General features: G+C 41.4%; 1 protein-coding gene across 5 annotated transcripts in view; it reads left to right on the top strand.

Moving 5' to 3' along the window:
- Positions 1–27,169, top strand: part of POLA1 (DNA polymerase alpha 1, catalytic subunit) — a 359,222-nt gene that overhangs the window by 141,445 nt on the left and 190,608 nt on the right. For all 5 annotated transcript variants that reach the window (XM_048863346.2, XM_048863354.2, XM_048863383.2 and 2 more), the window contains 4 exons: positions 13,057–13,089; positions 17,980–18,072; positions 22,028–22,233; positions 23,950–24,082. In XM_048863346.2, the coding sequence (XP_048719303.2) occupies positions 13,057–13,089; positions 17,980–18,072; positions 22,028–22,233; positions 23,950–24,082 (465 nt within the window). The remainder of the gene's footprint in view (positions 1–13,056; positions 13,090–17,979; positions 18,073–22,027; positions 22,234–23,949; positions 24,083–27,169) is intronic.

Here is a 27,169-nt window from a genome sequence, read left to right on the forward strand (position 1 = left end):
ACTGTCTTTGATACTATCTAAGGGACAGTCAAACAAAGGGTTTTTTCCTTCTAAAATTATCTCCATCTAAAGCAGTATTTCCCAAACTTGGGACACTGCTTGTTCAGGGAAAGCCCCTGGCGGGCCGGGCCGGTTTGTTTACCTGCCGCGTCCGCAGGTTTGTCCCTCGGCCTGTGCCGCTTCCCGCAGCCCCTATTGGCCTACAGCGGTGAACCACGGCCAGTGGGAGCCGCGATCGGCTGAACCTGCGGAAGCGGCAGGTAAACAAACCGGCCCGGCCCGCCAGGGGCTTTCCCTGCACAAGTGGCGTCCCAAGTTTGGGAAACACTGCTCTAAAGGAAAAAGTGAGGAGAAATGTTAAAGTGGACACCTTATTTAATACTTTGCACTTCAAATGCATCAACTGTTTTTCCTTCTTTTCTGTATCTTTAATAAAAGATTATAAGGATTTTTGAGGGTGTGTTTGACATAGTACTAAGCAGGCTAAGATCTCTATACCAAACTTCAGTCTTTGTTTAAAACTGCTTAATGTTGTGACTGGGTTCTGTTAACACTTGGCTAATTTATTCCATCTAAATTAATAAGACAGGTACCACTGAAACAGCATCTTAGAGACCTTTTCATTTATCGTGCACGGGCTGAGGTGGCTGTGTTTTTCCAGATCAAACCCCATTCTTCTGGGTAAATTGTCTATCCAGATTCTTTTCCCAGTATGTCATATATGGACTTTTTTTGTTTTGTAAGGAAAGTTGTCTGCAAAGATTGATCATAAATTAGTTATTTTTTTAATTGGCCAGACCCTATTGCTTCTATTAAAATTAGTCTTCTAGAAAAGCTGTTTCATATAGAAAACATAATGCCTTAATTGAAAGTACTTATACCATGAGAGAGTGAGCAAGTCAGTTGTGGTATCCAAAAAGTTAGAGAAGTTTCTTTGCTGAACAGCTGGCCAACCATTTGGGAGGGCCATGGAAAACAATCTTTAAAGCTCTCTGGTTCATGGTTTGAATTAAGATCTGGATTATTTGCAATGGGAAAAAGTACTGATTTTATCTGTAATTCTGTCTAAAGCCCATAGAATGGCCTCTTGGCTGTTTAAGATTTGAATTTGCAATTATCTTATAGAATTTGTTGCCCTTCTGTACCCAAATATTTTCTGGAGGAGTGACTTCTCAGAATCATGTTTGGCATCAGTTACTTTAAATTCAGATGCTTTTCCAAAGTCATGGATTTCTTTAGATACTAATATTAGGGTAATAATTGGTATAGATTAAAAAAAGTATTACATCATCTACCTATAAAGCTTTTCTGATGTGTTCCTGGAAGTTTTATTTCTGTGAAAGAAGCATCCTCTGTTCTGTATGCTCTGTGCAGATGGCTCCAGGGCCAGTATAAAAAACAAAGGAGATGATGGACATCCCTGCCTAGTCCCTCTGTGTACTTCAAATAGGGAAGATGTAATCCCATTAATTTGCACAGCTGCTGTGGGGCTGGTATAAAGAGCAGTTATCTGTTTCAGAAACTTGGGGGTCAATGTCCATATGAGACAAAACTTAAAACAGAAAGTTCCACTCTATTCGATGAAAAGTTTTCTCTGGGTCAAGTGATAGTAGAAGAAATGGATTTTTTTAATCTGGTAATTTGGAAATAATTCCAAATTCTCGTCTAGCATTGTCTGTCATTTGGCTGTCCTTAGTGAGCTGATGCAGCTTTTGGCTGATGTGTTGTAAGGACAGTAATTATCATCCCACATACTAAATACTTTCAAGGGGTATGTTTTTTCCCTCTGTTACCTCAGTTTCACTAGAAACCAACCCAGGGTTACACTTATATTGGTTTTATTAAATGCCGCTATTGGATCAAAAAGAAAAGGGACGGAGCTTATTCATGCACACACATTCAACGCATTCATACCCTTGTGCACCCACACACTCACACAGGCGGAGAGTTACCGGAGACAGCATAGGAAGCAAAGAAGCCGAAGCATAGTAGATCTGGTATGTCCGCCTGCGGTCATGGGTCTGGGCCGGAGAGCAGGTCAAGAAGAAGAAGAGCTTGTGAGTGTGCTTTCTTGCTTTTATTGGAACTGGGTGGCTCCTGTGATGTACACGGAGTTTTCCTTCTGTGTCCGTCACTGAGAAGCATTCCCAGACCTCGTTCCTTTCACGCTTACCAGGTTCTTCTTTTCTTTACAGCACCCTGTTATTGCCTTCTCAGGGCAGATTACATCAGACACACCTGTCTCTTTTCTCCTTGCAGTTCCTCTCTGACCAGTCCCATGTACTCCCTTGTTCACACTCCCTTATCTCCCACACACACTCCCTTGTTCACACTCTCCCTGATCGTGTCACTGCTATTTAGGTTCCAGCAGTATACAATACTAGAGTTAACTGCAGGAGAACCTCAGATTTCTGACTACTAGTCAACCTCACACCTCATATGGAACCAGAAGTACGCAATCAGGCAGCAGCAGCAGCAGAGACCACCCCAAAAAAGGGAAATACAGTACAATACTGCATTAAACGTAAACTACTAATAAAATAAAGGGAAAGTTGCATTTTTCTTCTGCATAGTAAAGTTTAAAAGCTGTATTAATTCAGTGTTCAGTGGTAAACTCTTGAAAGAACAACTAAAGTTTTTTGTTCAGAGTTGCAAACAACCTCCATTCCTGAGGTGTTGGTACTCTGAGGTTCTACTGTGCTATTGCAGAAAAGATAACGTTTTCCTTACCTTCAGAGTAGACTTCTGTATACGTAGTTCCAGGGTGGGCTTGTGAATCATTGTTTCATATCATTGGTTATCTCTAGAACTGTTAGCATGTTAAATTCTAGGGAAGTAGCTCCCCTGGTTCTTGTGTGGATTAGTGAGTGAACCGGTATTTTGGGAGATTATTCTTCCAATTTGTCTGTCTGCCTCTCTGTTAGAGAGAGAGGAACCTGTTAGTAAGGATTACTGAAGCTGTTATCAGAACTAATTTTACCACTTGCAAAACAAATACACAAGGTGAACAAGCTCTGGTATACACTAAATATCTGCAGGACAACCTAGTTCTAGTAGGTTTCACTTTCTATTCCTCCAAGTCTATGGCTCTGATATAGGCAGAGAGAATCTTGATATCTTCAAGTTAGCATTTTGATCCTCACATTCCACCGCTATAGGATCAAACTTGGAGGATTTTAAACTGATTTCTCCTCAGACACATCCTTTAGTGGGAGCATTGCGGTCCTTAGATAAACTTCCGCTATTATAATACTAGAAGCAGTAGAAGAGATAAAACTATTCTTTGTACGTTTTGCTTTTACATCCTGTCCTCTGTAAAGTCACATCACCACTCATTTCTCTGAGAAATAGAGAGCTATAGAAGAGCCAAAATAGAAGATTTGTTAACAAGATTATTTCTCTTCTGTCCTACCCATAAAATGTAAATATTTAAGGGATCAACAGAGCATGTGCATATTCTAAGTACATGCTGCCAGGTTTAGTTTACAAGTAAAAGAGAAGTTAAGTTTAAGTAGAATTTCAGATATTCACTGTGCTATGAGGCTCACATGGGGATAGAAGTATTTCATAAGCAGCGATCCTAGAAATCCGTTTGCTATGGAAAAAGGCAGAATTTGCGTTTTTACAGAGAATCTTTCGTTTTTACGTTTTGTGAAAAAATAACAACTATATATTAACTAAATTTTGCTGAAAGTTAGGGTTACCATATTTCCTCAAGTGAAAATGGGATATCACCTGGGGCTGACAGCCTGAGCCGAGCTGCCTGGGGCCTGGCGTTGTCACTGCTCCTGCCGCAAACCTTTTTCTGCACACCCCCCCCTTTGGGGTGCACCCCACTTTTTTTTGGCAAAACTGGGCATTTATCCCATTTGCTTTTGCCAACTGATCATCAAATGCCCAGTTTTGCCAAAAAAAGTCAGGACATTCGGTACAGGGCTTTAAAAAGAGACTATCCTGGCCAAAACAGGACATATGGTCACCCTTGTTCAACTGATACCTCTGTATAATGTGAATAGGGAAACTAAAGTTCAGCATTTCATTTTAATTGTGGAAAAACCTGAGTTGTTTTTTTAATCAGAGAAAATTAGGATCCCTGTTCATGAGCAGGAAAAGAAAAGGGCATGGCTGAGCAGACGCTTTGTGAGGCAATGTGTTCTGCTCTGGATCCACTGAAGTAGGGGTCAATCCAGTTGCTATGAGTAGTGCAATGTTAATCACAGAAAGGAAACTAACAAGTAGTACATTTTCTATTCTATCCCTTCTCTTTTCTCCATCTTCCCAACCTCACTACACCCCTCCCTCCCTTTAGTATGCAGTTTTGAAAAACTCTTAATGATTGATATGATAGCAGTGCTGTCATTCTTTTTAACAAAAGTCATTTTTGTTCTAGGTATTTTAATAGAGTCCCATTAAAGATGTATTGCTGACTGAAATATTGGTATGAAGGGCTCTCACTGAGCAGAGCCCAGGAATTAAGAAGTCAGGAAATAGGCTGCTGCATTGCAAAAGAGCCTTGTGTGACACAGAATCTCCTGATTGGGGGGATCATTACTGCTATTATGACTCGACTTGCGTAGGAATTTTAAATTTCATCTGAATGTCAGTAATAACCCTCTTAGCAAATTATCCTGAATAAAATCACGAAGGCATTTTCTATAATAGGTGTTGAATTACTGGATAGATTTGCTAATTAAATACTCTTTGTTCTGCTGCAGTTGACATTACAGGGTAAGATCTTGAACAATTATTCTCAACAGCTGTACTTTGTTAAGGGAAAAATTAACCACAAAGTTTATTTTTTTACACTTGAAGTTGGCAGATTTTTTTGAAATGTGCTTGAAAAAAATTCCATCATCCAAGTGGTAATGAGAAGATAAATATGCAGGTGTTTCTGTGAAATCAGATAACTGCAGACTGCCTTATTAATGGATTTAGTAAGCCTTCTGTTTTCTAGCTGTTGGCACTTGTAAGTGATCTTCTGTCATAATGGGTAATATTAACATATATGCCTGTCACCTGATGAACCTAACTTGTCTGTGACCCTCTTATAATTACCTATATCCACTACTGTCCTCAGGGACAACTGAGAAATATTCTTTGCATGGTCAAGTTTTTTCTTTTATTTAATGGGGGATCATCCTATCAGAACGTATGCTATTTTTCTAATGTTATTGGGTTACATTATACCAGGGAATAGAAAACTACCTAGACTTAAGATCTCATTTTTGTGTGTGTGTGTTTATACAAGGATGTCTATTTATTCTTCAGATCATATTAATATTAGCTCTTCTCTTCAAAGGATATCTTCTTTGGCTTACTTTGGATATCTGTATCAATTTGTTTTTTATTCAAGAAAAAGAATGAAACGGGAAAATTAGAGTAGTGGTGTTTTGTATATGAAAAGTCTTAGCCCTTGTGGCAATATATGTATTCGTTATGATTTACAAACTTAAACCAATGTGAGGTGAGTAGGTAGATAAGTTGTGGTGCAGTATGAGCTGAGTCACACACAAGTGAATAAAGGAAGTATTTGAGGATAATATACCCATGATATGTTTTGGACTGTCTGACTGTGTTTGACTTGTGTATGTGACAGTGTTGTTTCTGGAATACTTAGTGTATAATGCTGCGTCTACACTAGATATTTTATTATGTTGAATTTTTTACCACTGTTGCAATGCCATTTGAGGTAACAAAGGTCAGAACTGTCCTGTACTTTGTACAAGGAAAGAGAGTCTTGTGCTAAGGTGCACTAAGTGGGAATTAGGAAATTTGGGTTCAATTTCCAGCTGTGCCACAGACTTCCTGTGTGACTTTGGGCCAGTCCTTGTCTCGGTGTGCCTTAGTTCCCCGTCTGTTGTGGGGGAAGGAGAGAGGGAATAATAATACTTCCACTGTGTGTCTGCTTGTCTGTTTAGAGAATGAGAAGCCTGTGGTGCAGTGCTGCAGGTATGAACCCTACTGGTGATGCACTGGGGAAGTAGAGGAAATGGCATTATACTTACATATAATAGAATTTGTATTTGCTCCCTCTCTTCTTTTTAAAGGAGATATTTCTTATGTATATTAGGAACAAAGGGAATCCTAACAATGGTATTGGTACATGGTAACTGGAAATGATAGAAATGTCAATAATGCAGAAAAAGCAGAAGTGTTCGATAAGTATTTCTGTTCTATATTCAGGAAAAAAAAGCCAGATGATGTATTTGTATCTGATGATGATGATGCAATACTTTCCTTTCCAGCAGTAACTCAGGATGTTAAACAGCAGCTACTACAGTTAGACATTTTTAAATCAGCAGATCTGGATAATTTGCATCCAAGCATTTTTTTTTTAAAGGGCTGGATCAGAAGTTCTCTGGACACTGATTGATTTTTCAATAAGTCTTGGAACACTGGTGAAGTTCCAGAGGACTGGAAAACAGCTAATGTTGTGCTAATATTTTTTTAAAAAGTAAACTGAATAATACAGGTAATTATAGGCCTGTCTGACTAACTTTTGATCCCAGGCAAAACAATGGAAGGGTTAATTTGGCAATCCTTCAATAGAGAATTAAAGGGGGGTAAAATAATTAATGCCAATCAACATAGGATTATGGTGAATTAAGTTTAACTTTTTTTTAATTACAAGTTTAGTTGATACATATAATGGTGTTGATGTGTGTACCTAGACTTCTGTAAATCATTTGACTTGGAATTTCTTGACATTTTGATTAACAAACTAGAATGATACAAAATCAACAGTGGCACATGTTAAATGGATTAGAACTGGCTAATAGATCTCAATGTAACCAAATGGGGTTTCATGGTGAGTGGAGAGGTGTATTTCTAGTGGGGACCCACAGGAATGTTTTTTGGTTGTGTGCTATTTAACATTTTTATTTCATAGTGTGGATTAACTATTGGAATAATTTAGCAAGGGTTGAGGTGCATACTCTATCAATGGAGATTTTTAAATCAAGAGCAGATGTTTTTCTACAAGATATGCTCTAGGGGCAACAAGAATTAATTCATGAAAATTCCATGGCCTGTTATGCAGAACGTCAGAGTAGAGAATCACAGTGGTTTCTTCCGGTCTTTATAGCTATGGATATCGGAAAACAAAAATTATAGGAAATTTACATACATTAAGAGAGTGTTATTAAAGTTGGAGAATGAGTCAATCAAAAGATAGGAAACGCCAGAATTAAAATTGCTGCCATGATTCTTCTGCCTTATGATCACATGAATTTAATTTCATTATGACATGCTGTTTTATTTCCACAGGATCCCTCTCTGTCGAGCACTGTTTATTCTGTGCACCGTTGAATATATCAGGATAGTGTAGTGAAAGTTGCCTGTAGAACACGTGCCACCTTCACTGTAGAATTGGCAAAGTGTATAGAGGCTGGGGACTGAAGGAAGAAAAAGGATAGTCTTGTGTTTAATGCTCTGCCCCAGACTTCTAGCGTGTTGCTGGGCAAATCGCTTAAACCGAAATTTTAGAAGAATGCTACAGATTGTGGGCTCCTCTTTTTCGAAGTACCCAACTTGAGAAAATGGAGCCCATGTTTCAGAAATAGCCCTGAGCACTCACAGCTGTTGCTATAATCAGTGGGAGCTGTGAATGCTCAACACATCTGGTAGTAAGGCAGTGTGGAATTTGCCCAGTGCGGGAACTGAGGCAGGGTAGGTTTATGCTTAAAACACTGCAGCCCTATGCCCTACGCCAACGGGAGGCATTTGCCTGTCAGTCTAGGTAATCTACTTACCCAAGAGGCGGTAGCTAGGTTGATGGAAGAATTTTTCCATCGACCTGGCACTGTCTACACTGGGGATTAGGTCGGTTTAACTACTCTGCTCAGGGGTGTGGATTTTTCACATGTAGTTAAGCGGCCTTAATTTTCTAATGTAGACCAGGCGGAAGACAGCCACAGGGCTACCTTCTGAGGCTCTTCTTGCAAACTCTGTCGTAGGGAGCATCTCGGGGGGGGGGGGGGGGGCAGGGAGAGGGGCTGTTGAAAGCAGGGCAGCAGCAGATGGCTGTATGGAAATTCTGGGCAGCAGTGCCACGTCTGGTAAGCCTGGGAACATCATTCTATCTTCAACCCTCAAAATTGTCTAAATTATGCTGGGGGCTGCTCTGGGTTTTAGAGCAGCCCAGGATCACAAGGGCTTTTAAAGCTACCTTAGCCTCTATCCCTCCTTGCTGTAAGGTCTGTGGTGTGTCCCCTGTCTAACCTTTCTCTTAAGAAGGTCTGGCTGACCGTTACATTTCTGGTGGACAATGATTGTCTTTCTATGCTAGATGTCTCATTGTTCCCACCCCTGTGGTGAGAAATTGTATGATGAAAAAATCTGCTCTAGATAAATCCAAAGAGAGACTGTCGGTGATTTTTAACCAACATGTTGGAATGTGAAGTGGAGATGGACTTGTGTTCAGGTTGGTTATTCAAATGTGTTAGCTGGGAAAAGGTTTGTTGCTCTTTATTGTTATGGTATTTGAAAGTTTGTTGTCATTAGAAATGTAGAAACAGTGTTGGCTGAGAAGTGGTGGCTGTTAGATAAAGACTGGGTGCTGATATAGGGTCAGAGTTAAGGTTGCGTGTGGAACCTTAATTGCACATTTTCAAACTTGCAAAAAATATTTTGCTACTTTATCTTTGCTGTAGAATTTCATGTCTATCAAATGTCTTCTCTTATGTGACATCCGATGAAGTGATGCTCAAATAAATTTTAGTCTCTAAGGTGCCACAAGTCCTCCTTTCCTTTTTGCGGATACAGACTAACACGGCTGCTACTCTGAAACCTGTCATTTGACTTTTTAGTATCACTTTTTTTTTTTTTTTACTGGTACCCTCAGCACTTCCATTTAAGGTGTGTGTGTGTGTGTATTTTCCCCCTATGTTAACTATCATGTGTTTCTCTCAATAAAATTAGATGGTACTTCTATATAAGATTAAAATATAACTGGTACATTAAAAAAATCATGCTGAATAATTATAGTTCAGTTGCTGCCAAATTGGGAGAATGCATCAATGACATACCTAGAAGTCCTTCCTGGGTCCCGTGCTTCAGAATATTTTCATTAATAACTTGGAGGATAGAGTGGAGAGTGTGGCAATCAACTCTGCCAGCGTTACAAGGCTGAGAGAAATTGCAAATACTTGGGGAGAGCTAAAATATAGCTTTCTTGATAAATTGGAGAAATAAATTAAAATCAATTGAGATTCAGAAAAGACACTTGTAAAATAGTTCATGAAGGAATAATAAAATACACAAATATGAAATAAGGGAGGCTTGTATGGGCAGTAGTTCCTTAGATTTCAGAGTTTAATAATAGGAAATTTTTAAGGAGTCAATTCTCCAACAGTCATTCTGCTGCCTTTCACCTTATCTCCCTCCAAAAATTGCAAATGTTATATTCAGATTATATTAAAATAAGCACAAATTGTTTTGCCCCACTCAGCACTAGTTGGATCTTAATTTGGGATGCATCATATTTTTGAGAGGGTTACATTGTAAAAGGATACAGTTTGGAGAGTTCAGAGGGAAGACCTTTTTAAAAATGTGATAAAAGGTTTACAGTGTAAGACGAAAAGTAGTCAAGCACTCATATTGTCTGAAGAAAAGTCTGAAAAAGACATAACTCATATATAAAGTGTTAAGAAGACATTGTTTGCAAAGCTTAAGCGCTTAAAAGTTAGGAAAACTTCAGAATTAAGGTTGTTTTTGTTTGTGCTATAATAGCCTAGGTGTGTTTTGTTTTTTGGTTTTTTTAAACAAACGAAGAAAAAGTGGCACATGATGGAATTTCTTTTTATCTCCTCTGCATTTGGTTCAGGCAGCTTTCTCATCCAGGGTTACTGAGCCCAGTGGAGAGTGGGGATGGTCATGGGGTATGTCTACACAGACTGCAGCAGTGAGTCTTAGAGTGTGGGTCAACAGACTTGGACTTGTGCTATGGTGGTAAAAAATATCTTTGTAGATGTTCGGGCTTGAGCTCTGAAATCCACCTTTTCCTTCCTAGGCTTCAGAGCCTGAGCCTGAATGTCTAAATATCTATTTTTACCACCATAGCACAAGCCCGAGTCTGTTGACTCAGGCACTCAGACTCACTGCTGCAGGCTGTGTAGACGTACACAGAAAGCCCAGGAGAGGGACAGTCTCCCTGCTCACAGTTTAGGTGCCCGGACCTGGCGTAGACCTCAGCAGCTCAATGCTGCAATTGGAGAAGAAGCAGGACTTCCCTACAAGTAACGTTCATATGGGTGCTCCCCTTCAGGGGTGCATGAACCCCCGATGTGTCTCTGAAGTGGAGCGCCCATAGGAGGACGCATCTGGAAGAACTTCAGTTACTGCAGACAATGAGTAACCTCTCCTTAGACTTAGGTTGGAGTATACGTACTGTAGAATCTTTGAAGAATTTAGCTGCTTAAAATCTAAGTGTATACCGAGCATGTGTGAACTGTGGATCCCCATCTCCCCCCCAGGTTTATAAAATGGCCAAACTTGGATAGATTTTCATAGAAACTGCAAAAGACACCTCCCTGACACAAAGGCCACCCCCCTACCAAATTTCAAGACCCTACTAATAATGTTTATTTATACAGAGGGATTAGTTATCACTAGCTAATGGAGACAAAGGTAGTAATGGTCTTTAGTTGCTGCAAGGAAAACTTATGTTAAACGTTAGAAAAATATTTAAGTTATACATCAGAACAGTCCAGTTAAGGGACCATCTTTTGAGAATATTCATAGCTAGAGTAAACACCAATCTTACCAATGGCTAAGGTATAACAAAATAGTTCCTAGCTTGAGGCACTATTAATGGACTAGAATGAACTACTATAGATTCCTTCTGACTTGTACCATTCTGTAAGCATTATTTAAAAATGAGAATATCTTTAGCTCCAGTTATTATTTTTAAGACTATATTAATGTTGTTTAGGTGGGCTAATATGAAGAGAGATTCTGCTGTTAGTGCCGGTATTCCACACGCGGGTGTGCATGTTGCTCCATGTGCCTGAGATCAGAGATATGTAGCAAATAGTATCCATTGGTTTGATTTGTGCCTGTGCAATTGCTCTCTTTGTGCTCTAAACTGAGGTCATGAAGGGTGGCATGGGCCAACACTTCTCTAGTTCCTTCTTACTGCCGCATGGTCTGAGTTGAAATCCTCTGTGTCCGAAATGATCTTCCTATGCTTTCAAAATCTGTAACTATATATTGTCAATGTTCTTAGTAACCTTAGCTTTTTTTAAAGTATTTTTTAGTTAGTCTAGTGTGTTTCGCTTCTCCCTGTTTTGGGGAGCCTCTTCCCATGGAGAAGGTGTGCCCAGATTCCTGGGGTTTAAGGACTGTATCTCCTGCCCACATTCCTTCTCTGTCAGCGATAAACACAAGTGCTGTATTTACTGCCTCTGAGAGGCTCACATCACTGCAGCGTTTGTTCCTTCTGATCTCCCTGAGCCCACCAGAGAAGAGAGCCCTATCTGCAGAAACATCTCCTGGAGAATGCAATGAGACCCCAGTGGGATCCAGGCCAGGGAGAACCACCTGTAAAATTACTTCAGACTGAGCAGCGCCCCTCTGAGCACAAGCTTTGAAACCGAGATCAAAAGTGTTAAGCCTAAGAAATTTTGTCACAAGACTAGGGGACGTGGTCATAAGCATAAGGACAGATTCTCATCCAGGCCTGCCTCCAAGGAAAAGGATCCTCCCCATCTTGGTCCAAGTTGGGTGAGTCCTTGTTCATGGGTCCTAAAGAATTAGATCCACATAAATCTTCCCACCAAGAAGGGAAGGCACGAAGGAAGAAGGATCCGACACTACCAGCTCTGATTCCATCTCCGAGACTGGAAGATTGGCACCACTGGCTCCAACTGGGAGTTCCATATCTCACCCAGTTGGCCCAGACAGCTTTGTTTTCCTGACTTTCTACAAATGTCAACCCGTCCTCCCATCTGTATCCAACCCTTTCTGTATTTAACTCATGAAAATGCCGGAATCAGACATACCAGCCCAACCCTCTTCACCTCACAGCCTGGTATTTGGATGGGTGTCAGACATAGAAATTGCATGCTCAGAGGCTGTCCTAATTCGCAGCAGGAAAGTTTCCATGAGAAAATCCTTTCTAGCTGATTGGAGGAGTTTCTCTGCCTGGACACAGCAGGAACAGTTATTTCCAGAGTCAGCAGGCATTCCTGTTTTAGACTTTCTCCTGTTCCACAAGATGTCTGGACTTCTAGCTTGGTGTGGGTCCACCTGTCAGCAATCAGTGCCTTCCGTCCTCTGACAGAAGGCGACTCTAGCTTTATGCACATGACCACAATTAATTTGCTGAAGTAGTTATACTGGACATTTGTGAGGCAACTACCTCAAGCTCTATCCATACCTTTAAGAAGCATTACACCTTACTGCAGGCCTCTTCTGCAGTTGCAGCTGTGGGGACAGTAGTATTACAGACATTCCTACCAACTGCATCCTTGCACCCATCCTCCTGTTCAAATACTTCTTACCAGTCACCCACATGTGGAATCCATATGGTAGTCAGAACTCAAGAAGAAATGGAGATTACTTACCTGTTATTGGAGGCTCTTTGAGATGTGTGGTCCCTATCTGTATTCCACTACCCACCATCCTTTCCCTCTGCTTCAGATCTTGTCTGATTCGGGGGAATAGGCGGAACTTGAGAAGCATTGAGATGCCCTCGGTTCAGAGCATTAGGGGAACAACTGCGCAGGTGAGGACCAACAGACACTGTTTGCTACAAATCTCTGGACTCAGATGTGTGGCATGCATGGGCACCCATGTGTGGAATACCTATAGGGACCACGCATCTCGAAGAACCTCCAGTTACATGTAAGTAAGCTCCATTTAATGCTAGGTGAGCCAAGGATTTGTGCTCTTACTATGAGTATTAGGGTAGCTATATTTATTACCAGAAGAGACAGATAGTTTGCTTCATGTTTTGAAAGCCACAAACATTTGGAATTAACTATGTGATGGATATTCTCATATGTTAACTTGTAATTATATCATGCATTAATATTTGATCATTTTTTTTTATTTCAGATTTTGATGCATACTAAGGAGATGGTGCAGAAGGTACTGCTGAACATTTTCATTATACAACAACCCTTAAATAGCACACCTGGTGAAATTTTTTATTCTCAGAAAATTGTAACCCAAACAAACTTGAAATCACTTTTTGGGATGTCTAGTTTACAAATGTAGTCTTTCCTAATGGATTATAGTTTTTTTTCTTCTCTTAACACCAATGTGATCTAGCCCCTGCTTGAAGCCTATGTGAGAGAGTTTCTAGCAAATTAGCAACAGTGCTAATTAGAGTTTACTCACAGGCCTGTTATGCTCTATGTTCTAGAGTTTTACTAGGAATTTTTTTGGGCTCCCTTTTTATTCTATTATATGGTGATAATATACTCTGAAGGTTCCTTCCTCACTCTGAACTCTAGGGTACAGATGTGGGGACCTGCATGAAAGACCCCCTAAGCTTATTCTTACCAGCTTAGGTTAAAAGCTGCCACCACCAAAGAGTTACACAAAGAATAGGGGAAGTGCTCACTTGGAAACGTCTCCCCCCACCCCCCAAAATATCCCCCCAAGCACTATACCCCCTTTCCTGGGGAAGGCTTGATAAAAATCCTCACCAATTTGCATAGGTGAGCACAGACCCAAACCCTTGGATCTTAAGAACAGTGAAAAAGCAATCAGGTTCTTAGAAGAATATTAATTCAAGAAAAAGTAAAAGAATCACCTCTGTAAAATCAGGATGGTAAATACCTTACAGGGTAATCAGATTCAAAACATAGAGAATCCCTGTAGGCAAAACCTTAAGTTACAAAAAGATACAAAAACAGGAATATACATTCCATTCAGCACAACTTATTTTATCAGTCATTTAAACAAAACAGAATCTAACGCATATCTAACTAGATTGCTTACTAACTCTTTACAGGAGTTCTGACCTGCATGCCTGCTCTGGTCCCGGCAAAATCATCCCACAGATAGAGAGAACCCTTTGTTCTCCCCACCCTTCCAGCTTTGAAAGTATCTTGTTTCCTCGTTGGTCATTTTGGTCAGGTGCCAGCGAGGTTATCTTAGCTTCTTAACCCTTTACAGGTGAAAGGGTTTTTCCTCTGGCCAGGAGGGATTTAAAGGTGTTTACCCTTCCCTTTATATTTATGACATATGCTATTTGGAGTTTAATATGGATTTGTTTAACTGCACTGACCTCTCCCGCATCTGGTCTTCATTTGTCAAGGTGATAGGATCCCACTAGATTTATTGCTAATCCTGAATATCTGGGTAGTAATAGTGGTGACAGTTGCCTTCTTTCACCTCTACCTTGCTAGGAAATTATGCCCATCTTCTGTTTTTATGAGTTTTGACCTGGATATAATTCAGTGTATTGTTATGGTGCCTTTTTTCTGCTAAGGAGGCAGGCTAATGTGCTCTGCACAAGAAGGAGTTTCTGTGTTCATCTCCAGATCTGGAGATGGAAAACACATGGAACACTGTGGTTAGATTTTTATCCAAAAGGAAAAATACATTCTCTGTCAAGGCTTCTGGCCAATGTAAGGACTAAACGAAAGAGGAAGACTGAGTCAAAGCCTAACTCCTTTCAGAGCACATTGAAAGAGTTGCCTTTTGGCAAAAGCCTTCTTAAAAAAATATTGAAGTGGCGGAGAGAGAAGAGTAAGCCAAATGCTGAATCTGGAAGAGGTGAAGAAAGAGCGGAATCCACTGTGGATAACTTTGTAGTGTTCTTAATTACTGTATCTGTCAGTCAAATATGACTGTGATGGGTTCCCTTGAAATTTGGCAGACAAATGCTGTTTTTTATATGATGTGGGTACTTTGCAGCAGTGTTGTGATGGTTGCAAATGGATCTCCAGGCTATCATATTACTCTTCACAGATGTTGGCTATAAGCAAACACACCTTGTCTTGAATAGTCTGTGTCTGACAGTCTCATGGTCTTTTCTCTCTCCCCTCTCAGCCAACAAAAATGACAATTGATAACAATATGAGTGGAATTCTTAAGACCAGAATTGTTAATTTATTTTCTTCCACTTCTCACTTCCATCTTACAGTATTCTGTATCCCATATGGTGTTGAAAAATATACTAAGTGGCAGAACATACAACTGAAAAGTCTGCCTGGTTTTTCTTCTTTTAGTGTTTACTTAGTTGTCTCATGCTTGATTTCTCCCCCTTGAATACACACACAGGTCTACACATATGTTTACATATATACATTTTAATGAAATGTAAACTTTTAAATATAATCCTGCTTTGCTTTATTTAGATATTTTACTGTTAAACTAATAATGCATTGTGTAAATATTTTGCTCAAATTTTGAAAATGTGACGGAGTGCAATACAGAATTGTAGACTGTTAGGGATCTCAAGAGGTCATCTAGTCCATTCCCCCGCACTCATGGCAGGACTAGTATTATCTAGCCCATCCTGTCAGGTATTTTTCTAACCTGCTTTTAAAAATCTCCAATGATGGAGATTTCACAACCTCCCTGGGCAATTTATTCCAGTGCTTAACAACCCTGAGAGGAAGTTTTTCCTAATGTTCAACCTTACCCTCCCTTGCTGCAATTTAAGCCCTTTGCTTCTTGTACTATCCTCAGAGGTTAAGGAGAACAATTTTTCTTCCTCCTCCTTGTAACAACCTTTTATGTACTTGAAAACTGTAGTCATTTCCCCTGTTAGTCTTCTCTTCTCCAGACTAAACATACCCATTTTTTTCAGTCTTCCCCATAGGTCATGTTTTCTAGGCTTTTAATCATTTTTGTTGCTCTTTTCTGGACTTTCTCCAGTTTGTCCACATCTTTCCTAAAATGTGGCACCCAGAACTAGACACAATACTCTAAATGAGGCCTTATCAGCATAGTGTAGAGTAGAAGAATTACTTCTCTTCTCTTGCATACAACACTCCTGCTAATACATCACAGAATGTGTGTGGGTTTTTTTTTTTTGCTAGAGTGTTAAACTGTTGGCTCATATTTAGCTTGTGATCTGCTATGACCCCCCAGATCCCTTTCCTCAGCACTGCTACCTAGGCAGTCATTTCCCATTTTGTATGTGTGCAACTGCTTGTTCCTTCCTAAGGGACTTTGCATTTCTCCTTACTGAATTTCATCCTATTTTCTTGACACCATTTCTCCAGATCATTTTGAATTTTAATCCTATCCCTGAAAGCACTTGGAATCCCTCCCAGCTTAGTATCGTCCGCAAACTTTAAGTCTACTCTCTGCCATTATCTAAATCATTGATGAAGATATTGAACAGAACCAGACCGAGAACTGATTCTGCAGGACCCCACTTGATAAGTGTCTTTGCAGCTTGACTGTGAACCACTGATAACTACTCTCTGGGAACGGTTTTCCAACCAGTTATGCACCCACCTTATAGTAGCTCTGTCTAGAATGATTGTATTTCCCTAGTTTGTTTATGAGAAGATCATGTGAGACTGTATCAAAAGACTTACTAAAGTCGAGATAGAGCAGATCTACTGCTTCCCCCACCTAACCACAAGGCTTGTTACCCTGTCAAAGAAAGCTATTAGGTTGGTTTGACACTATTTGTTCTTGACAGTCTATGCTGACTGTTAGTAGTTATCGTCTAGGTGATTGGAAATTGATTGTTTAATTATTTGCTCCATTACCTTTCTGGGTATTGAAGTTATTGGTCTGTAATTCCCTAGGTTGTCCTTATTTCCCTTTTAATAGGTTGGCACTACATTTGCCCTTTTCCAGTTCTCTAGAATCTCTCCCATCTTCTATGACTTTTTGACGATAATTGCTAGTGGCTCAGATATCTCTTCAGTCAGCTAGTATTCTAGTATGTATCTCATTAAGCCCTGGTGACTTGAAGACATCTAACTTGTTTTAGTAATTTTTAATTTGTTCCTTTCCTATTCTAGCCTCTTATCCTACCTCATTTTCACTGGCATTCATTATGTTAGATGTCCAATCTCTACTAACCTTTTTGGTGAAAACTGAAACAAAAAAGTCACTTAGCACTTCTGCTGTTTCAACATTTTCTGTTGTTCTCCCCCCCTCCCCCCCGCCATTGAGTAATGGGCCTATTCTGTCCATGGTCTTCCTCTTGCTTCTGATATATTTGTAGAATGTTTTTTTGTTACCCTTTGTCTCTAGCCAGTTTAATCTCATTTTGTGCCTTGGCCTTTCTAATTTTGCCCTACATACCTGTGTTGTTTGTTTATATTCATCCTTTTTAATGTGACCTAGTTTCCACTTTTTGTAGCACTTTTTTGAGTTTCAGATCACTGACAATATCCTGGATAAGCCAGCATGGTTTTTTGCCTTGCTTCCTATATTTCCTATGTAGCTCTTGTGCCCTTAATAATGTCCCTTTGAAAAACTGCAAACTCTCTTGAACTGTTTTTTCCCTTAGACTTGCTTCCCATGGGATCTTCTCTACCAATCCCCTGAGTTTTTGAAAGTCTGCCGCCTTGAAATCATTCTTTATGGTGCTGTTTTCTCTCCTGCCATCTTGAAGAATCATGCACTCTGCCATTTCATTATCACTTTCACCTAAACTGCCTTCCACTTTCAAATTTTGAATCAGTTCCTCCCTATTGGTCAAAATCAAAGCTAGAACAGCCTCTCCCCTGGTAGCTTTCTCCAACTTCTGAAATAAAAAGTTGTCTCCAATACATTCCAAGAACTTGTTGGACAGTCTGTGCCCTGCCATGTTATTTTCCCAACAGATATCTGGGTAGTTGAAGTGCCCCATCACCACCAAGTTTTGTGCTTTGGATGATTTAGTTAGTTGTTTATAAAAAGACTCATCCACCTCTTCTTCCTGGTTGGGTGATCTGTAGTAGACCCCTATCACTATCCTTGTTCGGTTTTTTTATCCCTTTTATCCTTACCCAGAGACTAGAGAAAGTAAAGTAAAAGTTAGGTTGTTTGTTTAAATCTGCTTGTTTTATTTAGATGAACCTTGAAGTGATTTATGGAGATACAGATTCCATTATGATAAATACAAATAGCACCAACCTGGAGGAGGTTTTCAAGCTGGGGAACAAGGTAAGGGAATTTTGAAGGAAAAAAAATATTTCTAATAGACTTCATACATGGGTGTCACAAGAATATGTGAGAGAGAGAGAGAGAGAGAAACACCACACACAAATTTAGTGAGAAAAGGTTTGGGTGTCCTAAATATGTCATCTGTTGGAATGTATACAAATGCAAGACAAAAATATAGGAGACCAGTTCAAAACACGAAGGGTTTGTGCATTGCTAATGATGAAAGAAAGGGTAGATGGATTTCCTAAACACACGTATTTTCAAGAAATGATTTGAAGAAAGAGTGGAGGGAGGTTCTAAGGAGGTGAGAATGAGGAGACTGGTGCGGAAGGAGCCATGATAGAAAGGGAGCAAAGGAAGAAATAAGATGAGAGGACTTGCATCTGTGTAGGAAGTGGAAAAGGATACCAAGGAAACTGAGAGAAGAACTGTAAGAGGAGGCAGGATAAAATTGAGCCTTGCAGTTGGAGGGTGAGAATCTTGAATTTTACGAGAGCTGATGCAGGGCAGAAAGCGAACAGTATGAAGAGAAGTTGTTGCACAGCCTTTGGCTTGGAATGGCATTTTGAACACACTTAAATGTTTTTCAGAAATTAATTTTCTATATATTCTTGGTTGCTGTGCTACATGGGATGAAAGAAAATACACTGCTCTCAAGACTGTTTGGAAATTTACAGTTAGGATCGAAGCTCTGTGCTGTATATGATCTAGTTGTGCATAATAGCAATAGACAATATGGCAGCAGATATTACCGTAGTTCAATAGAGCAATCCTGATTTAGGCATGGCATGGCAAAGCAGCCAAGAAAGCACTGGGTCAAATCCAAGCATTGTTCTCTGTGAGGTAGCTTTCCTAGGCTTGATAGATGGAGAGTTGTGCCTAGCCTGGACCCAACTTTCTGTCCGAGACTTCATTAGGTCCCAGGGCTGAGAGTTGGACAGGCAGGTGGAGTCACTGTACTGCTGAGGCAGCTGTGATTGATGGGGGGGAAATGGAGCAGGAACCCCAGTGCAGTGCAGAAAGAGCTTCCAAAAGTGAGGGGATAAGTCCCAGAAGCACCTGCAGAACAAATTGGGTAAGCTTGCGGTGGCCACAAATTCTCTTCCTGCCCGCCCCACATCTTAAAGTGGGTCCCGGGGAAAAAAGAAGCGGGGCTTCTAATCAGCTCCACTCCCAAAGCTGACCGGGAGAGTTCCAGCAATGAATCTCCCCTCCCATCTTGGGGACTGGATTCTGAGACAGACCTCTCGAGAGGGCCCTGGGTCCTGAGGCAAGTGGCAAAAGGCCTCACCAAAGCTGCAGCAGAGCTGCTAATTCTCCACTAGGAAGGTGAGTTATCTAGCTCTGAAACCTGACAGGCTCCTGTCAGTAAGCCTCAGAGCAGATTGCGCCCTTCAAAATCCTCCCCTGAGGCTGCACTACCCCTTCACTTATCCTTTGAGGAAGTGATTAAGGATAAATGGAACAAGCCTGATCAGGGCAGCATATTAACGAGTTACCTCAGGCTCTACAACATTCAAGAACCAAAGGACTCTACTGTTGAGATACTGAAGGTTGACACCACTGTAGCGTTCTTTGCCAGGGATATGGTTATTCCCTCAGAAGGGGAGTTCTTCCCCAAAAAACCCATAGATAGAAAGATGGAAGCCACTCTGAGGGCTTTGAAGCCGCTTTCACCACCCTCTGTGCGTCCCTGGCAGATAACTGCTTTGCAAGAGTCTCTCTTTCCTGGTTGGAAGATTTCAAAGGGTTGTTTTAGAGAAAGTATTCCTAGCAACAGTGTTGGTAGCTGGTGCCTTAATGGATGCAATGAAGTCCTCAGCCCAACCTGTGTCTTCCAGCTCAGTAGCCAGGCACCATCTTAAGTCTCTGACCCTGGAAGGTGGATACTCACTCTAAGCAGGTTCTGTGCTCAGTCAAGTTTACAGGCTCTCTTCGTTTTGGAGAAAAGCTGGAGGGTGACAATGCAGCAAAATCCAAAGTCTTTCCCTTCTCCACTAAGCACCCTCAGGAGACAGATAGACTGGCCTTCACAGGGAGGTGCTTCTTTCACCCCTCTTCCTCACAGGAGTACCAGTGAAGGGACAACAGATGCCCTAAGTGAAATTGAGGTGAAGGGGGAAAGTCCAGCAGGACCTCAGTCTCCCTTCCCTCCCCCCGCAATCCATTTTATGATGAAGATCACATAGGCCTCTGCCCAAAACTGAATCCAGGGGCCAGGACTTCCCATTTCCTAGAGGAATGGTTTTCATTAATCACAGACAACTGGGTCAATAAAATAGCCAAGGATACTCCCTTGAGTTGTGAGCTACACTTCAACTGTTTTACATCCAGTCAACGCACCTACAACAATCCCATAAAACACAATCTGTTGCAGAATGAAATATCTCATTTAAAAATGGGGTGATAGTGTTCCCTTACAAGAAAGGCTCTCTGGGTTCTACTCCATCTTCTTCATTGTACAGAAGCATACAGGGTATATTAGCACCATTCTTGATGTCAAAATGTCCAAGTGGATGAAGAAAATGAAGTTTGGGTTGGAGATCCTGGCCTCTACGTGTCATCCCTGTCCCGGGGCATTTCTTGACTTCAATAGATCTAGTGGACATGTATCTCCATACACCCATCAGACCATGCCACAGCAGACTTCTGAAGTTCACCTGCAAGAGCAAACATTATCCGTACCAAACACTCCCGTTCAGCCTGTCCTTGGCTCCCAAAATTTTTACAAAGGTGTTGATGGTGATGATAACCAGAGGCAGGTCACAAGGAACTCAGCTGTATCCCTTCCTGGATGACATCCTGATCAGAGCTTCATCGCAGTCAGCAGAAGACAGGGCCATAACTTGCACTTTGAATCTCCTCTAGGCACATGGTTTCGATATTGATGCCAAGAAAAATTCTCTTGTTCCACCTAGGAATTCATTTTCTTGCTCCAGAGCCGTGGGAAGGCTACCATAGCTCTATGCCTCTAACTGCTAGGACTCCTGGTGTCATACATAGGGTTCACTTCGTCACAATTATGCATCGGAAGTGCTGAAGCCTTCATGCTAAAGGTTGACCATCTGATTTTCCAGATCCTTTAGTTTTCACAACCATTGCCAGCCTGGGTGGCTGAGGAGCTCACTTGGACACCCAAAGAGCCCAGGGCCTCTGGAGTGAGGAGGAAAAAAGGGTTGCAGCAGAAACATCTTAGAGCTGAGAGTAGTCAAACTAGCTCCACAATCAAGCCAGCCCACCCTAACAGGGAACCACATGCTGCATCAATCAGACAGTACGAATGCAGTTGCATATTTAATCAACCAAGGGGGAGCAAGGAGTCCAGTACTACATGTAGAAGCAGTAGAAATAATGAGGTAGGTAGAACAATTCTTCCTTTCCCTCAGAGCGATCCACATCAAACGGGGACCTGAATCAAAAGATTGTCCAGCTCAGCAGGTGCAGAGTCATCAATTCTCAGTGATGGTTGAATCAGGAGATTTTCTGTCTTAATTTTCAGACTTCCTTCAACCAACCTGTTCATGAATTATGCAGATGCAAAGAGGCCAAAATTGTTCAGATGGGAGGCAGACCCCAGATTCATGGGGACAGATGTCTTATAGCACAGTTGACCCCAGGACCTACTTTGTGTATCTACCATTTCCATGCATCCGATGAAGTGAGCTGTAGCTCACGAAAGCTTATGCTCAAATAAATTTGTTAGTCTCTAAGTTACCACAAGTCCTCCTTTTTCTTTTTGCGGATACAGACTAACACTACTGCTACTCTGAAACCGGTAGTTAATAAGTATTACTATACTGAAAACATCTATCCAATGTATAAAATATGTCTGTATAAGCACACAACATAAAGTATGACTGCTATGAAACTTCAGCCTGATGCATGTATTCTTGAAAGTAATGTGTGTTAATTACTGAGATGTTGCATTTGGTTTAATGGTGATAATGTATCACAGATTAAAAGTGAAGTGAACAAGCTGTACAAATTGTTGGAGATTGATATTGATGGGGTCTTCAAGTCCTTGCTACTGTTAAAGAAGAAGAAATATGCTGCTCTGACGGTGGAGCCAACAGGAGATGGGAAATATGTTACTAAACAGGAATTGAAAGGATTGGACATAGTCCGAAGAGACTGGTGTGATCTTGCAAAAGAAACTGGAAAGTGAGTTTTGCTTTTAATATTGACTTTATTTTCATCTCATGATGTACGACTCTTGAAAATCTCACACACAATCTTCATTAACATGTGAGCTGCTAGATGTCGCTAATGTCTCTCTCACAGGAAAAATGTTGCTACTGTTTATAGCCAGTGTTCAGGTTCTAAGTGATTGCCATATGTGAGGTCAGGAAGGAATTTTTCCTTAAATCAGATTGGCAGTGCCAGTGACCTTGGGGGTTTTTCATCCTCTTCTGCAGCATGGGGTGCAGGTCTCTTGCTGGGATTACCTGGGTATATCTCAATCAGTTCCCTGCCATTGCAGTGGCCTTGGGCATTGGTGCACTTTGGTCCCTTCTACTCTCCTCTTGTGACCCATAATGATATACTCTCCTGAGGGCCGTTGTCTAATTTCAGTGTTGGGTTTGGTGTGTGGGCGCTGGGTAGTGTTGGTGGCCTGTGATATATATACAAGAGGTCAGACTAGATCATTTGGTGGTCCCTTCAAGCCTTTAAACTCTGACTCTAACTCCTGTATTAAGTACAGAAAGTGCTTTAACTAATTTTTAAAAGGACTCAGAACAGCCTATCAAAATATTGAAAGATTTTAAACCAGTAACAGATTATATGTTTACACTTAAAAAGCTCTATTTTTACTGTTGGTTGGTCTCACTTCCTTGTAAATCTTAAATTTTGCATTTCCTCTGAAGCAATTAAATATATAGCACAATAAACCTGAATTCAGGAATTGTGAGACATGTATGTATTCTCACATGTTTTATCATTGATTTGGGTTCTTAGGTTGAGATTTTTGAAGGAGGCGTAGGGAGTTTGATACTACACTGTGGCAAATTACAGCTTTAAAGAGTTGTTAATAAATTTTAAGTTTGCAGAAGCACTCAAAATGGAAGATGTGGTCACTGTCCTGAAGAGCTCTTTTGTCATTCATTTAGATCCTTTTATTTGTTAAAGAAGATTGTGTGTGGTATCAATGATTTGATTTATTGGCATTTACTATGTGAAGCATATGGAGCCTCTCTTGCACTCAACTTTTACAGAGATTATACAATTAGTACTAAAGGAAGAATACTTTTGATTGGACAGAGAGGTGGTCATTTTATGGCTGAGTCAATTTGTATTGCATACAGCCTCTTGGAAAATATTAGTTTAAAGTACCCAGAAATTGATGCCTCTTTATCTGTAAATGTACACTACACACTTGCTTACTATTCTTAACTGTTGTATTTTCTAAGAAAAGATGCATCATAATAGAAACAAATTTCTCCACATTAGGAATGTATGAGTAATTAAAGCTATACAAATGTTTGTCAGGGTTCTTCAGTGATTAAGTACTGCAGCTGGCAGACCCTCTGTATACATTTTTCCAGAAATAGGCAGGAAGTTAGAGTGAACAGACTTCATAGTCAAATTTTCTCTCATTTTGGATACCTTTTGTGGATTAGTAAATGTCAAAACACTGAGGGGGGACATTAGAAATGCATTGGGTCCATCATTTTAAAATAGTTTCAAGAAATAGTTTCAATTAAAACATGTAAGCGATCATGGGAAAAAGCGTTGTTAATTTTGAGGTAAACTTTGTCTTCCGTTTGTAGTTTTTAGAGGTAACAAAGAGAGATGCACATATTTACTATGGTATTTTTTAAAGACGAAGATACCCTCTGTATTTTAAAAAAAGTTTTGTTTGCATCTACTTCTTTACAGCTATGTAATTGGTCAGATTCTTTCTGACCAGTCCCGAGACACAATCGTGGAAAACATTCAAAGACGACTAATAGAAATTGGAGAAAATGTGATAAATGGCAGAGTCCCAATAAGCCAATTTGAAATCAACAAGGTAAAATGGTACCCTCATCAGCTACTGATAAGATTTTCAGGTTTCTTTTTCCCCCATAAAACTATTTTGCAAGACCTTTTATAGTTAAAAATGCTGTAGTATATGTGTCTTGTTTACATGCTGTTTCACCAAACTCAGGCAAGGGATGGACAGTCATTAATGATTTCTTCATGCATTTGATATGATATTACCAGGGATTTTAGTTTGTCTTTCTGGTCAGTGATCCAGAACTAGTGCTGGGAAAAGTTGTATGGTTCCTGAAAATATTGATCCTGGTCCACCTCTCTACATCAAAAGAGGAAATGGCCAATCCCCCTCTTTTTTAACTTGATTCTTTCTTTTAAATTTATCACTCCTACTCTTCTGTTCCTTTCATTTTCCCTGCCACTAGCTCTTGGGCCCCAATTTAGCAAGGGACTTAAGCAACAGGCCTGACTTGAAGTCTATGAGTAATCCCTGTTATTTCTATTGTGATATTCCCTAGGAGCCTCAGCCAAGGACCAGAACCTCACCATGCTAGGTGCTGTACAAACACCCAACAGAAAGATGGTCCCTGCCCCAAAGAGCTTACAGCCTAAGAAAGGCAGGCAATGGGACTATTCATGTTCAAAGTTAGGCATGTGCTGAAGTACCTTGCTGAATGAGGATCCTAGTGTGTGTCTCTAACCTCTTCGGAGTCCCAAATCTGGTTTGTTTTTGCTTTGTTTTTTTGGTCTGTGAGGCCATGCTCCAAGAACAGAGCAATAGAATGTAGTTTCTTTGCCACAGCTGAGAACATTGTCCCCCAAGTCATTACTTTAATTATTTTAAACGTGGAACATAACTTCTTGATTCTTTTCCATTGTACTCTTCAGTTTATTTTCACTGTAGAGTATGTCCAGAAGTCCAGTACAAATTGTTGGGTTCTCCCTCTCTATGGCAGAGACTGGAGCTGAAATTAATTCTGATGCCCCTTCTGGGACTTGCCCATGAATGTGAGCCAGAATGTTCTGCCTTAGCTGGCAGGAGTGCTGTGAAGAGTGTTCTTTCCTCCCTTCCTTTTTGGGAACCATGAATAAAACTTTTTTCCTTCTTTCTTTGTTAATAAAGCTTCTCTCTTCCCATTGGAATTCTTATGAAAAGACTCTTCTCTCCCAGCTTTGCCACAGTATAATAGTGCCCCTTCTCTGCTGGGCAACTCTTTGGTCCTCAAGAAAATTTAAATGAAGTAGTAATGAAAATCACACACTTTTTCATGTCAGTGCTTGTGGAGTCAACTATTTTGTGGCTCATTGACAGCTGTTCCATTATTACCTTGTCTGTCTTTTCTTGAAGACCAGTATGACTACAACCATTTTAAACCAGTTTTCTGTTAAAAAATGAATGCTGTTGGAGATATCTCCCATTGTTCTTTGTATGCTTGCTCATGTCGATTCCATTCTAGGTGTGCGCATGCCCAAGTGTGCGGTCGTCGGAGATTTTTGCCTTAACGGGAACTGTAGGGTCGGCAGTGGCGCCCCCTTGAGAGCTCCTATGTCGGTATATATCGCTGGCCCTACACCCTCTCAGTTCCTTCTTATTGCCCGTGGTGGTTAGTCGAAGCACGTTTCCTTGCATTGCAAGGGCTAGCGGTTTTGTTTCTACTGACTTTGAGCCTTACGGTTTTGTAAATAGTTTGCTTATAGTAGTTAGTGTTAAGTGTAGTTAGAGTCCCAGTGGGGACTTCGCCCCAGGAGGAGCATGCCTTGGTCTCCTGAGTTTAAGCCCTGCATGGTCTGTAACAGGCCTACTCCTGTAAGTGACCCCCAAGAGCTGCCTCAAGTGCTTGGGGGAATCACACGTGAAGGACAAGTGCCATATTTGTGTAAACTTTCAAACTTCTTCATTTGCAGGCTCTCTTCATGGAGTCTGCCCTTTGCCTGTCCTGCCAAGACTCGCCTAGTACCTCGGTCTCAATGCGCAGTGCACCCGCGGCACCAGGCTCTGCCTGGCACCGATCCCCATTGCCGGCGCCCAAAAAGAAAACTAGGAAGCACGGTTCTCCAGCTCCAAGCAAGAAGGGCCATGAGTCATCAGGCAAGGGACCCAGTTCAGGCCGCCTGCCACTCCAAAGCCATGTGTGCATGCCTCCCCAGTCAGGGCCCTTAGCCTCTGAAAAGGTCCACCACCAACTCCAAGGAGCGGTATGGGACCCAATCCCCTGATGGCACAGACGCCTTCGCAAGCTCCGCTGGTGCCGAAAGAACAGAGGCTTCTGCCCATGCTGCCGACACAGCATATGCCGCAGGAAACAGCAAAGGCTCCCTATGAGGACAAGCTAGCTGCTAAGACTCCTCAGAGGTTAGTGGAGCACTGCTGATCCCCCGAGCCAAGACAGCGCTCTCCATCTCTACGCCACAAATCCCCGGAATCGCAGCCCAGATCCTCTGGGGCTCACCCTGGGTCACCAGCACTGCGATTGTGGTCCCTGCTATCTCTATGTGGATCACCTAAAGGGAGGTGCTGGTCTCCGTACTACCAGCACTGTTTACTCTCCCACTAGTCGTCCTCCCAGTGCAGATCTCAATTGCCTGCCCGGTGGGACCACTCCCTGTCACGTCTCCAGTCGCCCCCTGGCACCAGTCTTCTTGATACCGGCACCAATCTTCTCACTCCGGGCACTGGCTCTGGTGGTGACGATCAGCAGGCAGACTCAGGCATCGATGGCCCCACTGTGGTCGCTGGAAGGGGATTCCTCCAGCATGTTGCAGGGAGTTCAGCCTCTTGCCCAGACTCCACTGGCGCGATTGGGGCCCTGAGGCCGTCTCGACGTCAATGGCCCCACCTTGGCAGCACGGCCAATGGCCAGCGCAAAGGCTACTCCCTTCAGTTTTCAGCCACTGCTCCCTCCTTTCTCATCCCTCTTCAGGGACCCCTCTCACGAGCAACTCCTCATTCAAGAAGTCGAAAACCTCCTGCACCTGGGGATGGTGGAGGAGGTCCCTCGGGATGTGACAAGAAAGGCATTCTACTCCCATTATTTCCTGATCCTGTAAGTAAAAGGGGGCCTCAGACCTATTCTGGACCTTTGACGCCTCAATAAGTCTCTCAAGAAGTTGAAGTTTCTCC

This window comes from Caretta caretta, chromosome 1 (genome assembly GCF_965140235.1).
Source record: "Caretta caretta isolate rCarCar2 chromosome 1, rCarCar1.hap1, whole genome shotgun sequence".
Taxonomy (NCBI): Eukaryota; Metazoa; Chordata; order Testudines; family Cheloniidae; genus Caretta; species Caretta caretta.